At 48.0% G+C, this 15340-nt stretch overlaps 1 protein-coding gene across 4 annotated transcripts in view; it reads left to right on the forward strand.

Moving 5' to 3' along the window:
• Window positions 1-127: 127 nt before the first annotated feature.
• Window positions 128-15340, forward strand: part of TFCP2 (transcription factor CP2) — a 42154-nt gene continuing 26941 nt past the window's right edge. For all 4 annotated transcript variants that reach the window (XM_026660711.2, XM_026660713.2, XM_026660712.2 and 1 more), the window contains exon 1: window positions 128-621. In XM_026660711.2, the coding sequence (XP_026516496.1) occupies window positions 500-621 (122 nt within the window). In that variant the 5' untranslated portion in view covers window positions 128-499. The remainder of the gene's footprint in view (window positions 622-15340) is intronic.

The raw sequence follows: 15340 nt of genomic DNA on the forward strand, positions 1-15340 counted from the left end.
GGGGGGGACTCTGGGGAGTGCTGTCCTCTGGGAGGGGTGTCTCTCTGCAAGGGGTTCCCTGGGGGCTGCTGTCCCCTGGGAGGGGGTGACTCTGGGGGAGGGGGTGACTCTGGGTGTTGGGGTTCCTAGAGGTTAGTATCCCCTGGAAGGGGGTGACTCTGGTTCTCAGGGTCCCTGGGGTGTGGGGGAGTAGTGGCCCCTGGAAAGAGAGTGTCTCTGGGTGTTGAGGTCCCAGGGAGATAGTGTCCCTTGGAAGGGGCTGACTACGTGTTGAGCCCATTGGGAGTTGGAAATTGTGGGTCCCTGGTGGGGCAGTATCCCCTGGAGGGAGCTCCCTCGGGATTGGGGTCCCATAGGGGGAGATTGTGGGTGTTGGGTGTGTCTGGGGTGTATCTCCTGGAAGGAGTGACTCAGTAGTGAGTATCCTGCTTCCCACTGATCTCTGGGGGGGGTGTTGTACATTTACCGCGGGGCCTGAGCCCCGAGCCACTGGGTGAGGATGGCGTGGGCTCTGAAGCTGCCGCTGGCGGATGAGGTGATCGAATCGGGACTGGTGCAAGATTTCGATGCCAGCCTCTCGGGCATTGGCCAGGAACTGGGCGCTGGCGCCTACAGCATGAGGTAGGTGAGATCCTCCTGAACATCTTGTCCTACACCGTGAATTGAGAAGGGTGATGAGAGTGGAATATGGAGGTTGTGATTGGACCACCGCGGGCTGGGAGACTGCAGAGTCCAGGAGTACTTGGATATTGCATTGAGCTCAGCAGAACAGACAGCACTGTGTATCACAGGTGTTGCATTTAATGGCAGATAACTTTCTGGTGGGCTGATTGAAGCCATCAGTAGGTTGGAGCAGATCAAGGGGCCATATAGTGCAGTATCCGGTCTTCAGTAGTGATCTGTACCAAGTAACAGGGGGGACACCTTCCCCCCTGTTTGCTCTGCATGCTGCATTTGTGAATGTGAAAGACGAAGTGAAACCAGTGGCAGGGAGATTTGGACAGCAGTATAAAACCCGAAGATAAGGTAGAATTGGAATAAGACGAAAGTGTGTCACTCCCTGCATGAAGTTGGCCTGAGGAGTTAGTGGTTGCTGGGAGCCAGAGTTAAAATTCAGCCGCAGAACTCAACAGTCGAGATGGATAATTTTATGAGTTTTGTAAATCCTAAAATGGGAGTAATGGGGACTCTGCTTGAGGGCATCATCTAATCTCAGGGTTGGGAAGGATTTGCAACACCTGCCCTTCCTCCCCTCACATTCAGCGTTGCACAGCTGGTTAGCTTTGGGGCAGTTGATTTAGTTGGGGATTGGTCCTGCTTTGAACAGGGGGGTGGACTAGATGACCTCCTGAGGTCCCTTCTAACCCTGATATTCTATGATTCAGTTCACCTGCCTCTAAAAATATCAGGTATTGGCCATGGTGGGAGGCAGGTTCCCAGGTGGCATGGACTGTTCAGCTAAAGGGGATATAGCGAATCCATTCCTCTGGAATCTGGCCTCCTGCTGTCAGGTTATGGATAAATCATCCAGACTTAGGCTATGTCTATGCATACAGTGCTGCTGTACTGTACCAATACGTCTGGGGAACACACTGGAGAGAGCTCTTCCGTCGGCATAAATAAACCACCTCAGCGAGCGGCATAAACTGTGTTGGTGGAAGAAGCTCTCCCACCAACATAGCACTGTGCACACGAATGATTATGTCAATGTAATGTAATTTATGTCGCTCTGGGGGATGGAATATTCACACCCCTGAGCAACATATGTTTTGCTGTAATGTAGATATAGTCTAAATCCTGTGCCTCCCACCTGTTGCTGATTAGGAGAGCCTGTTCCATGCTTCTTTGTTCTATACTCCCTCAACTAATCAGGCCAAGAGTGTCTCTTCCTTAATCTTGCCCTGAATAATCACCCCAAGGGCTGGAAGAAGCGCCTTCAGCTCTCTGTGATGTGAGCGCAGGCGTTAGTATCTTAATACTTTAATTCAAGAAGGATGTTGATGAAGTGGAGACAGTTCAGAGAAGAGCCATGAAAACGATTAAAGGATTAGAAAACCTGCCTCAGGGTTGGTCTACGCAGGAAAATTACATCCGCATGGCTATGTCTCTTGAGGTGTGAAAAATCCACACCCCTGAGGGATGTAGCTAAACCCTCAGTGTAGACAGGGCTAGGTTGAAAGAAGAATTCTTCTGTTGACCTAGCTGCCACCTCTTGGAACCTTTCCCATTGGTGTAGGTAGTGGCTACACTGAAGCGTACAGCTGTGCCGCGGCAGCTTTTCAAGTGTAGATGAGCCCTTATAGTGACAGACTTAAAGAGCTCATTCTGTTTCGCTTAACAAGGAGAAGGTTAAAGGGTGACTTGATTACAGCCTATAAATGGGGAACAAATATTTAATAATGGGCTCTTCAGTCTAGGAAAGAAGAGTCTAATACAGTCCAGTGGCTGGAAGCTGAAGTTGGCCAAGTTCAGACTGGAAATAAGGTGTAAAATTTTGACAGTGAGGCTAATTAATCACTGGAACCATTTACCAAGGGTTGTGGTGGAATTCTCCATCACTGAGCATTTTTAAAGCAAGATTGGATGTTTTTCTAAAACATCTGGTCCAGGAATTATTTAGGGGACATTCTGTGCCCTGGGTTATGCAGGAGGTCTGACTAATCGCAGTGTTCCTTTCTGGCCTTGGAATCTACGCATCTGCGAAATTCTGGCTCTCTTCCTTTCTGTGACCTTGGGGGAAGTCGCTTTCCCTACGTTGCAGTGGGGGCTGGGACGGAGTTTAAGGATCATTTGTTTAATATTAAAGTGCCTAATTAATACTTGTATTAAGATAGTGACCAACAGCCCTGCTCAGGATCAGGACCTCATTGTGTTAGACACTGTACTGACATGTCCTTGCTTAGAAGAGTTTGTGTTAACCCACTGCTGATTGTCTCATTGGTCCCTCTCTGTACCTGATCTGCAGGGGATAAGAGACTGTCACAGCCCCAGCTAAGCTATAGCAGCTCATGCTTTCAGCTCTGGACATCCTCCGTTCAATCCCTGGTGTGGTGGTCATCATCCTTGCAATCAAAGATGACGTATGACATGCAGTGTCAGGGGAGAGGGATAAATCAGATAGAATTTTATAGACACATGTAGGTTGGCAGCCCAATGTTTCCCCTCCCCCGCCCAATAATTCAAGTATATAAAGTATCACCTATTTCCCTCTGTCTCTCTAGCCATTATTAACTGGCTGACTTGATGTGGCCTTGAGAGGTGATCTGAAGATGAGGAGGGTGGTGGCTTCACTTGTTGGGAAGGCATAATACTTAATAAAGTGCTTTGAGATCTACAGATGAAAAGTGCGGTATCAGAGCTAGTATCATGTCATGGATAAGGGGTGGTATGGAAGAAGGTGCAAATGAGGCTGGCATTTTGTTTTGGCCAAGTGGAGGAGGTGGGCAGGGGGACAGTACAGTAAGGCAGTGGTAGGGAGGCGCAGAACCGTGAAGGGCCTTGATGATGAGCTTGGGGATGGAACAGGGGGAGCCATTGGAGAGGTTTAGTTAAGGGAGTGATGTAGTCAGTGTGATGGGCAAAGAGGCGTTCTAGAAATCTTAGGGTTGGTCTGCATGAGAAAGTTGCACTGGTTTAATTTAAGGTGTGATTTTTATTTGTATTTTAAATTGGTGCAGAAGTGTGTGTGGACACTCCTGTTTCGATTGAAACCAGGCTTATTTCGGTCAATCCTAACCAATTGAAGCTGAATCAGAACAAAGCTGGTTTGAAATAGAATGGAGGGGAGGGGTCCAAGATGTCTCTTGATTACAGACATGAGTGACTGGGAGGATGATGGAGTTGCCAGCAGTGATGGGGAGACAGCTTGGCAGGGAAGTTCAGGAGTTTGTCCACCTTAAACTTAACATCTAGGATGGGATGTTGGAGAGACAGGCCAAGGGGTGGAGTAGGGTGGCGGGAGATGGGTCAAGACTGGAGAGCTAGACTCGAGTCACCTGTGGAAAGATGGTGATCAAAACTGTCGGTGGAAGCAATCGCCCAGGGGGCAGGCATAATGGGAGATGAGTGGGCCAAGGATGAAGTCCTGTGGAAACACTGCCCATAAAGTGACAAAGATGAGGGGGACCATTTGACTGTGACTCTGAAGGCCTAATCAGAGAGATGGGAGGAGAAGACAAGACAAGATTTAAAGGACGTGTGTGATCAGTGGTGTCATAAGCAGCCTGGAACCGAAGGAGGCTGAGAGTGGAGCAGGAAACTTCATGAGAGCAATTCTGGAGAGATGAAGACGAAGGAAGCCAGACTGGCAGGACACCCAGGATAGGGTTTGAGAGGAGGAATGTGAGGTGGAGAGAGATGGGGCAATAATTGGCAGTGTTTCAAGGACATATTTGTATTTTGGGGAGAACTGGACAGAAGAGAGCAAAAGGTTGCGAGGAAGGGAGGCAGGGGAAGCAAACTTTTTTTTTTTTCCCTCCAGGAAGAGCTTCTCCCAGGATAGGTTGACGTGAAACTTCACCACCAGTAAGTTGTTGCAATCATAATGCCAGCATTTGGGTAGAGGTGCACTGTGAAAAGTTCAAGCAGGGGACGCATAAGGTGGAGTTTGAAATGTGCTAAAAGTTAAATGACATTTCCTGGAGGAGGACGTGTGCAAATGTCAAGGTGTTAACACTTTCAGTGCAACAGGCTCATGGTAATCTCAAGCTATGTCTACACTGCAGTTTATGTCGGCATAATTTATATTGCTCAGGGGTGTGAATAAGCCACCCCCCCGCAAGCGACATAAATTACACTAACATAAGCACTGGTGTTGCCAGCACCATGTTGGCGGGAGAAACTCTCCCGTAACTGCCGCCGCTCACGGAGGTGGTTTTATTATGCTGACAGGAGAGCTCTTGCCCGTCAGCATAGAGCATCTTCACCAGACCTTCTGCAGCAGCACATCTGCATCAGTGCAGCTGCAGCACTGTGTGTGTTGACATGCCCGTAATCCGGTGGTTCTCAACCCATGGCCAGTGGGCTGCTTGCGGCCCAGTCAGCACACAGCTGCAGCCCATGTGACATCCTCAGGTCCATACTGGTAGTATGTATATTGTGTGGATATAGCCCACATACACACACACCTGTATATACAGCCCGCAATGGTAAATAGGTGGAGAACCACTGCCTTAGTCCATTGTCAATAGGAAGTGAAGAGCTCCTTGCTTCCTGTTACTTCATCTCCTTTAGGGGACAGACGGTGTTAAATAGCAGCTGGAGTTGTTCAGGCCTGGTCTTTTATTTAACCAGTTGATGGGGATAACTAGAGCCTTCTCCCGGTTGCCTCTAAGTGTATGACTGAGACTACTATCAAGGCTGTGCAACACCAACTTATTCTTGTAGCGTGTCTTACGTGCAAACGGTACCCGCTCTGACTCGCGCATCTGGGACAGTGTCCTGTTTATCATGTATAACTCTTAAAGCCAACTCCTTTAACTATCTTACTGATAACACCTTCAAATAGTAAAATTAGATCGTAAGTTCTTTGGCACAGGAACTGTCTTTGTTCTGTTTGTACAGCGCCTTGTGTAATGGGGTTCTTATCCATGGCTGCAGCTCCTAGGTGCTACCACAATGCCCCCCTCCCCCAAAAAAAAAACTTACAAAGAAGTAACATTAGTTGGTATGTGTGGCTTTTTATTTTATTTATTTATTTACATTAATTTGTATTCCCATAGTGCCTACAGATCCCAATCCAGGCTCAGGACCCCGTTGAGATATCGGCTAGATAGATACATAACTGAAAGATGCTTCCTGACCCAAAGAGCTTACAAGCAAAGTCATGATGCAACATCAAGGGGATTACAACAGACAGACATGGAACGCGAAGCAAACAGATGATTTGTGATTGACGTAATAAGCAGCAGTTATAGCACACCCGCTTTCCTAGCTATTATCAAGTGTTTCAGAGCTACATGGCCTGTCCTTTTTTCTGAGAGGAAATGCAAGCAGTGAAAATAGACAGGTTAGTTTTGCTGTAGCTCTTTGCCATAAGTTTGGGCTTCAGAGTTCCTAACACTTCTCTTATTTTATTTTTGCAAAAATGCTAGGTCTGAGCTCTACTTACTGTTGTTTAGTATTCAGAGTGACTGAGAGGGAGAGAAATGGAGAGGTGTTAGCAAACAGCAAGGAGATGTTTCCAGCTAAAACTTGAAGTGAGACCGAGAGATGCAGGAAACCTGTTCTAAGTGGCAGGAATGTTCTGGCACCAACAGTGGGCAAGGAAGGCCGAGCCTAGATAGCTGGGGTAGGTGCACGAGATGAGGGGGGCAAGAGGCCTGACTTCATTGCCCTGCATCGTGTCACCATTTGCACCAGTGCAAAGGGCTGCTGATCTGACCTGGTAATGTCTTACACGTCAGTGGTGGAAATGACGGTACAAGGTGTGGGGCAGTGGAGAATTGGGCCTGAGGTCTGTGAAGTCAGCTGACCAAGTGCACAGAGGATTTTAAGAATGACACAGGCTTTAAGCTGGCTCCTGGAATGAACAGCCAGCCAGGAGAGGGGTTTGAGAATTGGGAGTGACTGGCTTATACATCCTACATGTCAGAGGTATGTTAGCATATCTTGCCCATATTGAATCCCCCTTCAGATAGTGGACTTCATAGGATGATTCCCACCCTAATAATAATATATGGAGATATACCTATCTCCTAGAACTGGAAGAGACCCTGAAAGGTCATCGAGTCCAGTCCCCTGCCTTCACTAGCAGGACCAAGTACTGATTTTGCCCCAGATCCCTAAGTGGCCCCCTCAAGGATTGAACTCACAACCCTGGGTTTAGCAGGCCAATGCTCAAACCACTGAGCTATCCCTCCTCCCATCTATGAAGGAACATAAATGGCTATTGTGAATTGTAGACAAATTAGAGGTGTCCACAAGAACATAGAATTCCAGGGTTACAGGATCAGGTCTGACAATGTCCAGATGAGACACAGCATGGTCCAGTGGATAGACTGCTGGCCTGGGAGCTGGGTTCTGGTTTTGGCTCCACTACTAACTTGCAGTGCGACCTTGGAAAAGTCACTTCCCTTCCCTGGGCCCCTTTTTCTCCTCCCGCCTCCTGTCTGTTTTATCTATTTAAATTGTAAAAATCTTGAGGCAGAGATTCTCCCCCACTATGGGTTTGTGCTGTTCCCAGGGTAATGGGGCTCTTTGCCTTGGTTGTGGTCTCTAGGTGCCACCTCCTACTATTAATACTTCTTCCTTTATAATCCCCAGTCATCCTCCTCTTTCTGTTCAGTTCAGATACGTGCCTTTGGTTTATGTGCTTTGTCATCGTGCTGCTCGGTATATGGAGTCACATCCAACTTTGGATGTAGTTTCCCAACAGACAGTTCTGAACCTAATTTGTCAGCCATAGTGAAGCGAGGCTGGACATGAGGCTCCGGAACCAAATTCCGTGACTAGATTTCAGCTCTTGTAGTCTGGCAGTTAAGGCAGGCCCCCTCCCTTGCAATAGCAGGTGTTTTTGTTTTGGTTTTTTTTCTTCAAACCAGAAACACAGAGAAATGAATATATTCAAGTGAAACCCTGTCGGCTGCATTTCAGAGCTTGCATTCCATAAAGGCGGCGTCAGTTAGCTTGCAAAGAAATAGGGGGTGGGGTGGGATTTTAAATCTTTAATTTGTAAAATGACCTTGGTGAAATGGCTTGTCTTCTCCTGGCTCTGTAAACCCAGCTGTGCACTTGATAAAGGCAGGGTGATAGTGGTGAATACCAGGAATCTGAGTGGAGTTTTCCCCAGGAACCAGCTACCCAGAACACCTGGCTCTTCCATATCCTCCTAGCAATACACACCAACCAGAGGCAGAGCTCTGCTACTGAAATATTACCTGCAACTCCAGGGTAAAGAGCATCTGAGCTAAACACCCCCAGTAATGTCGTCTGACACCAAGTTAAGTTTTCATACCACTTAACAGTAATTCACTTAAGCAAACTCAACTCCCTTCTCCTCTGTCGAAAGCATTCCATGCCTTAGGTCTGAACTCTGTTGGCCTCCTGAAACCTAACTCTCTTTCCCTGACATTTGTCGACCTAAGCTGATCATAAATAGTGCCTGTCCTACAGTAGATAAATGCCTTCCCGACATCTGACATTTTCTCCTGTGTCATGGCAGTTCTACACACCAGTCATGGGGAGGAAAGACATCTATAGCCACTTTGTTTCCTCCTGTGTGTTTGTTTTTCCCCTCCACCACTCCTTGTGGTTTTCAGTTGCTCTTTAATCTCACTGTGGAAGAGGCACAGTGCTGCCTTGGGAATGTGCATTGGTAGGTGGGCATGGAGATGATCCTCACCCTTGGAGATGGACGTTCTCGGCTTTACCTTGTGTACGTTCTGCAGTATAGGATCAGAGGATGCATTTCTAGGTATACTTAATTCTGCCTTGAAGCAAGGGGATGGAAGGACTAGATGACCGCCTGAGGTCGTCCCTTTCAGCTGAACATTTCTATGATTTTGCTAGTGGATGCAATGGTTGGTGTTACTGGTAGCTTTATATAACATAGCAGTTCTAAGAGCTCAGAGACAGCTTTGAAATATTTCATTAGTAACTGACCATACATTTCCCTTGGAAGAATTCGTGGAACTCTGTGTTTGTTTGTTTGACTGTCAACTGTACAAGAGTGTCTCAGTTGTGAATCACTAGTTGTCTAGGGGAATTCTGGGAAGCCGTTAATGGGAAGTATAAATATGCTAATGGGGAATATAACTGAATGTTAGAGCTTCTCAGTTTTAACAAAACTTACAACTCATCATCTTCCTGAACTGAGCAGATGAATGGTGACATGAAAGGTCATAGCATGAGAAGATGGGACTTAGCAGTGTGCTGGAGATAACACATGAGGTCACAACCTCTTGCTATCTCTTGGTAAGTCATTAAGAATTTCCACTGGAGATGCTAGTTGTGAGTCCAAGCATTTTTGAGGAACTGTTGAGCTCTTTAAACTCTGGCTGTCTTAATGATACCATTCCTATAAATATTTAAACTTTTTATTACACCATACAACATGTAAAGCTGACCCTATTACCCGGGTCGCATAGCACAGAAACATAATGGCCTTTAAATGATTAGAACTCCCAGCCTAGGAGCTCTTAACATAATCCATGACTGCTGTGACTGAGAGGTGGAGGAAACTGCTTTCTTTGGATGCTGTTTGTGATCTTTCTCGTGCGATAACTCCATGCAGTTAACCATATCAGTATGATCACTGGACCACAATGCCTATCTGTATGTTCAGTTAGTAATCAAAGGCTCAGAATGAGCTGTGCTTCTGTAACCTATACAGAGCTCTTATCTTTGGTAGTAGTATATTGCTTGTTTTACACTTGGTTAACAAGTGGATAACTGTAGGAATTCTGTGCTTGATTAGACTAATTCTACAAATATGGCAGTACAATGGTCCGGAACCGACTCGGTGTATCACCTGTTGGAATGTGTAATATTTCTAACAGAAATCCAGATTCCAGGTTAAGTAGGGTCCCAAATAGCTGGGGTCCTAACAGCTTTGTCAGCTGCTAAATCGGATCCGTAGCTATTATAGACTGGCTAAATATTTGGTGCTGTGAAAAGCAGTCTGTGATGTAACAGCAAACTGCTTTACTGACTCTTAACCTGATGTTAATTCCAAGTTGTTATATAGAACTCCAGATGTGTTTGCCACCTATTCTAATGCAGTGATGACTGGCTATTTCATTATGGAGTGGTAAGGCTGGTGTTCTGAAGATAGGACGGTTGCATCCAGGGGAATTCTAGCTCAGGGAATCTTTCTGCAGGAAAAATAGCCATCACTGTGTGCTAATGGGATGCCTAGTCTATAGCAAAGATTCGTTCTTCATCTGTCCGCTCTGCAGAGAACCATCAAGCCAAGTCGTTTCACGGGATTATGTAACATGCCCAATTGCATAAATTCACTCGCACGTTCCTTGATGCAGCAATGTTGTGTTTCCAGCACCCAGGCAACTGTGTAGGTCATCTCCCTTGTATATCTAGCTGGTTGTTTGGGGACAGATGACTGCTGCAGCAATATATCTGACAGTTGATGAGGTGGCATAAGTGTCTCATATACACTAGGTGTGAGAGATCCCCTAAAATCTAAGAATTTTCTGTAATGTCTTGTGCATGTTCCTGGCTCTATTTTTCCCTGGTGCCGCTCCCCCATCCCCTCGGCTTGCTTGGGATACCAAGCACCTTCCATTGTACTTCTACTTTGTTTCAATGTGAGGGTTAGTATGTATGGTCTACTGGTGTTTTTGGTTCTCCCCGATGCACTTACTAGGAGTGTGAGTCCATGAACCAATAGGCACTTGCTCAAGTTAGTTCCACCGCTCACTGGCATCGTTAAAGATTATTTGATTCACTAAAATTGTCATCTTTTGGGGTTAAATGAGCTGCAAGCTTCTGGGGTCTCATGCTGTAGGGCTGACTCTTGGCACCAAGGGATGGGTTTGTAGCTGTTGGTCTGTAGTAGAAATACATAATCTATATATGGGGCCCTACCAAATTCATGGCCATGAAAAACGTGTAACGGAAATCTGGTCTTTTGTGTGCTTTTACCCTGTACTATGCACATTTCACGGGGGAGACCAGCATTTCTCAAATTGGGGGCCCTGACCCAAAAGGGAGTTGCAGGGAGGTCGCAAGGGGGTTGCGGTATTGCCACCCTTTCTTCTGCGCTGCCTTGAGAGCTGGGCAGCCGGAGAGCGGCGGCTGTTGGTCGGGTCCCCAGCTCAGAAGGCAGCACCTGCCATCAGCAGTGCAGAGTGAGGGTGGCAATACCCTACCATGCCATCCTTACTTCTGTGCTGCTGCTGGCGGCGGCGCTGCCTTCGGAGCTGGGCTCCCGGCCAGCAGCCGTTGCTCTCCAGCAGCCCAGCTCTGAAGGCAGCACTGCCACCAACAGAAGTGCAGAAGTAAGGGTAGCAGTCCCACAGCCCCCCTACAATAACCTTGCGACGTGCCCCCCCCCAACTCCTTTTTGGGTCAGGACCTCTACAATTACAACACCGTGAAATTTCAGATTTAAATAGCTAAAATAATGAAATTAACGATTTTTAAAATCCTACAACCGTGGGATTGACCAAAATGGACTGTGAATTTGGTAGGGCCCTACCTATATACATTGCTACATGGCCCCTGTCACTCCAGTATGTGAACATCTAGTGGAAGGCAGGGATGGTGATGCATGTGGAACGGATGATAGAAATCAGGGCATTTAAAAGAAATAAAGATAAGATGCCAGTGCCTATAGGGGTGGCTGGGCTGCAGCCAGCAACTGCCCAACTTGCCTTCTACATGGGTTTTTCTCTTTAAAAGCAGCCCCTTCCTGTTATGATAATGATGGAATCAGATGGAGACTGGTTACTTTTACAGCGTTTTGCGGGGAGGGGAGCCCATGAATATTTCATCTCCTGAAATGAAAGGGTTAAAACTTTGCTCAGGGGGCCAAATGGTAAATGTTTGACTAGTCCAGTTCTCCCTCAGCAAACTTTTAATGTTCAGCAAAAAAAACATGTTGACCTTTAAGGGTCTGACTTAACCTTCCTTCCCTGCCTTTCTTCCCCACACCCCCCTACGTTCCCCTAAAGTAGTTGAAAAGTAAAGTAGTTGAAAAAGGTGGTCAGCAAAACTTAATGTGCTTTTAAACTGTTTTAAAATGAACTCCCCGTGTGGTGGAAAATTTCTCAGCCTCTCCAAACCAAGGTCGGCAGTGATGTTAAAATCTCCGCTTTGGGGCTGAGACACCGATCTGTGTGTGTCAGGCATGATGGAAATGTATGCCACAATGTTCCTTCACTCCTTCTCCAGGCTCCATTTTTATCAACAGGGCACAGGGTGAAACTCAAGTCTCCTATCTTACAATCTGCCAGATGACCACACCTGAGATAGGATGGTTCAAAACAATCAGAGCTTATCTCCTGAAGGCAATACCGTGGTCCCCAAAGTCTCCTGATCCACTAATAATAAGTAACACTGACTGTTAAGTTGGATTGGTGACATTCTTTTAAAAAAAGTAACTTAACTCTCAGGCCCAGATCCTCGGAGGGATTTAGGTGCCTAACTCCAATTGAAATCAGTAGGAGTTAGGTGCCTAAAATACCCTTGAGGATCTGGGCTTCAGACTCTTTGAAAAGTACAATGTTCCAGAGGGGTAGCCGTGTTAGTCTGTATCAGCAAAAACAACTAGGAGTCCTTGTGGCACCTTAGAGACTAACACATTTATTTGGACATAAGCTTTCATGGGCTAAAACCCACTTCATCAGATGCATGGAGTGAAAAATTCAATAGGCAGCACATGAAAAGATGGGAGTCGCCTTACCAAGTGGGGGGGTCATTGCTAACGAGGCCAATTCAATCATGGTGGATGTGGCCCATTCCCAACAGTTGACAAGAAGGTGTTACAATGTTACATATGACTGGAAGGAACCTCCTGGGTCAGTGAGTTGAGTCCCCTGCTTATCGCAGGCAATGCCATCATATAATCCCAATAATAAATCTACCAAGCCCCGACTTAAAACAGGCTAGCTTGGTGGCCTCCACACCTCCTATGTTCTGTTAAGTACAATGACTTCCCTCTAAGGCTGTGTGCTCATTGCTGTATAAGGGTAGGTCTACACTTACCTCCGGGTCTGGCGGTAAGCAATCGATCTTCTGGGATTGATTTATCGCGTCTTGTCTAGACGCGATAAATCAATCCCGGAAGTGCTCGCCGTTGATGCCGGTACTCCAGCTCAGCGAGAGGAGTACGCGGCATCGACGGGGGAGCCTGCCTGCCGCGTCTGGACCTGCGGTAAGTTCGAACTAAGGTACTTCGAATTCAGCTACATTATTAACGTAGCTGAAGTTGCGTACCTTAGTTCGAAGTGGGGGGTTAGTGTGGACCAGGCCTAAGAAACAAATCAAGTAGAGCTCTGTGTAAGCTCGAAAGCTTGTCTCTCTCACCCACAGACGTTGGTCCAACAAAAGATATTACCTCACCCACCTTGTCTCTCTGATATCCTGGGACTGAGGCTGCTACAGCAACATGAGAACCAAATAGACAGTCTGCCCCAAGGAGGTTGCAAGCTGAGACGCAGAGATAAGAGGAGATGTACTGGGAGACCGAAAGGAGGTTTAACAATGGCTGTGTGTGTAGATTTTTGTCACTTGTCTCAAATGTAATGTTCTAGAGGAGAAGGCACTTTTGACAAGCCACGAACCTATGCAAGCCAATGTGTCAGTAACTTAAATCATTCAAGCTGTCTCCCTGCCAGTGCAGGATTGTTCCCTATGGTACAAATCCTGGCGTTCTTGAACTGTAGACTGGACAAAAGCTACAGTAGTGTCCGATGATAGATTCACGTAGTGCACTGGAGACAAGATAGAGGACACTGAGCTAGACAGATGCAAATGGCTGGGCTTTGCCTGGGCTTTATTTTGATTTCACTACCTTTGTGTCATTCAGCTGCAATCTCTTCATGTGGGATTTGTCTGTGCCCACCGTAATCCTCCTCCAGCCAGGGTAGGCTGTCTGTGCTAAGAGGTGGTGTGTGTGTTTCATGTTTGTGGTCAACAGCATTAAATAGTAAAAACTGTTCCATCCCCCTAAGGCTTAAGGAAAGCGTGCGAGCCGTTGCAAGGTCTCAATATTTGCATGGAAGCAAAGTTTTGGAAACTCTTAAATACAACTTAATTCAAAGGAAGAGGTGCATCTGACAGTGGGGCTTCTACAGATGAGATGCTGTGTGGCATTGGTGTGGGTCTGAGACAACCTTGGTTTTCATCTTGGCTCTCACGTTGACTGTGTGACCCTGAGCAAGTCACTGCCCTTCTTTCTGCCTCAGTTTCCCCCCAGTCCCACCCCAACCTCTGTCTTGTCTGTTTTAGATTGTAAATTCTCTGGGGCAGGGACTGTCTTACAGCAGAACTAAAATTCATTTGCAAATTTAACACCTTTAATTTGGGCTGGAATAGGGACTGGGAGTGGCTGGCTCATTACAAAAGCCTCTCCTGGAATTGACACCTCCTCATCTCTTATTGGGAGTGGACCACATCCACCCTGATCGAATTGGCCCTGTCAACACTGGTTCTCCACTTGTGAGGTAATTCCCTTCTCTTCATGTGTCATTATATAATGCAGGCCTGCACAACTTGTAAAGCGGCAAGGGCCATATTACTCCAAAGAAAACAGCTGAGGGCCGAAACCCCCTGAGCGCTGCCAACCCCGTCCCAGTGCCACCCAGCCCCCCTTGAAACACAACACCCCCCCCAGCGCCGCCCGCCCCACGGAAACAACCCCCCCAGCGCCTCCAAAACACACACACACACACACCCAGCGCCACCTGCCCCGCGGAAACAAACCCTCCTTCCCCAGCGCCGCCCCACCGAAACAGCAGCATTGAACCTCAGTAATTTGTTACAGCGGGCCCCTAAGGTAGTATAATTAAGGTAAAAGAAAAAAATGTCTTTTTGCTAGAAGTAAAATAAGATCTCCCCCACCCCGGCTTTGTAATCAATTGCCCTGCTGAATGAATGAGGTGTGAATGAGGAAGGCGTGCAAGGCAGGCACCTCCAGACAGCTACAACCCTTGGAGAGGGCAGGGCGGGCTCTAGGATTTTTGCTGCCCCAAGCAAAAAAAATTTTGGCCACCCCCCCTTTTTTTTGTGCCCCTCTGCCCCCGGCCCCGCCCCAACTCCACCCCTTCCGAACCTCTTCCCCAAATCCCCAGCCCTGCCTCCTCCCCCGGCGTGCCGCATTTCCCCCCCCATTGCTTCCTGCGGGCCCCCCGCAACCTCCCACCCTACCTCACCTCCGCTCCACATGCTCCCCCGGGCGTGCTGCCGCTCCGCTTCTCCACCCTCCCTCTCAGGCGAGGGAGGGCGGAGAAGCGGAGCAGCGGCGTGTTCAGCGGAGCAGGCGGAGCGGAGGTGAGCTAGGGTGGGGGGGGTGCAGGAAGTAACGGGGGGTAGAGGAACCGCTCCCCGCTCCACCACCGCCGCCTCCCCCGAGCGCCCGCCGCTCAGCTTCTCCTCCCTCCTAGCCTTGCTGCGAGAAATAGCGGTTTCATGCGCGGCAAGCCTGGGAGGGAGGGGGGAGAAGCGGCGGCGGTGCACTCAGTGGAGCAGGCGGAGCGGAGGCGAGCTGGGGCGGTGGGGGTACTTTTTCCCCATGCCCCGGAGTCAGCGCCTATGATGGCCGGCGCCCGAATGCTGCCCCAAGAAATGTGCCGCCCCAAGCACCTGCTTGTTTTGCTGGTGCCTGGAGCCGGCCCTGGGAGAGGGGATGGGAGCCAGACCAGATCAGTAGAACAGGTCAGTC

This window comes from Terrapene carolina, unplaced genomic scaffold (genome assembly GCF_002925995.2).
Source record: "Terrapene carolina triunguis isolate 2854851 unplaced genomic scaffold, T_m_triunguis-2.0 Scaffold836, whole genome shotgun sequence".
NCBI classification, from domain to species: domain Eukaryota; kingdom Metazoa; phylum Chordata; order Testudines; family Emydidae; genus Terrapene; species Terrapene triunguis.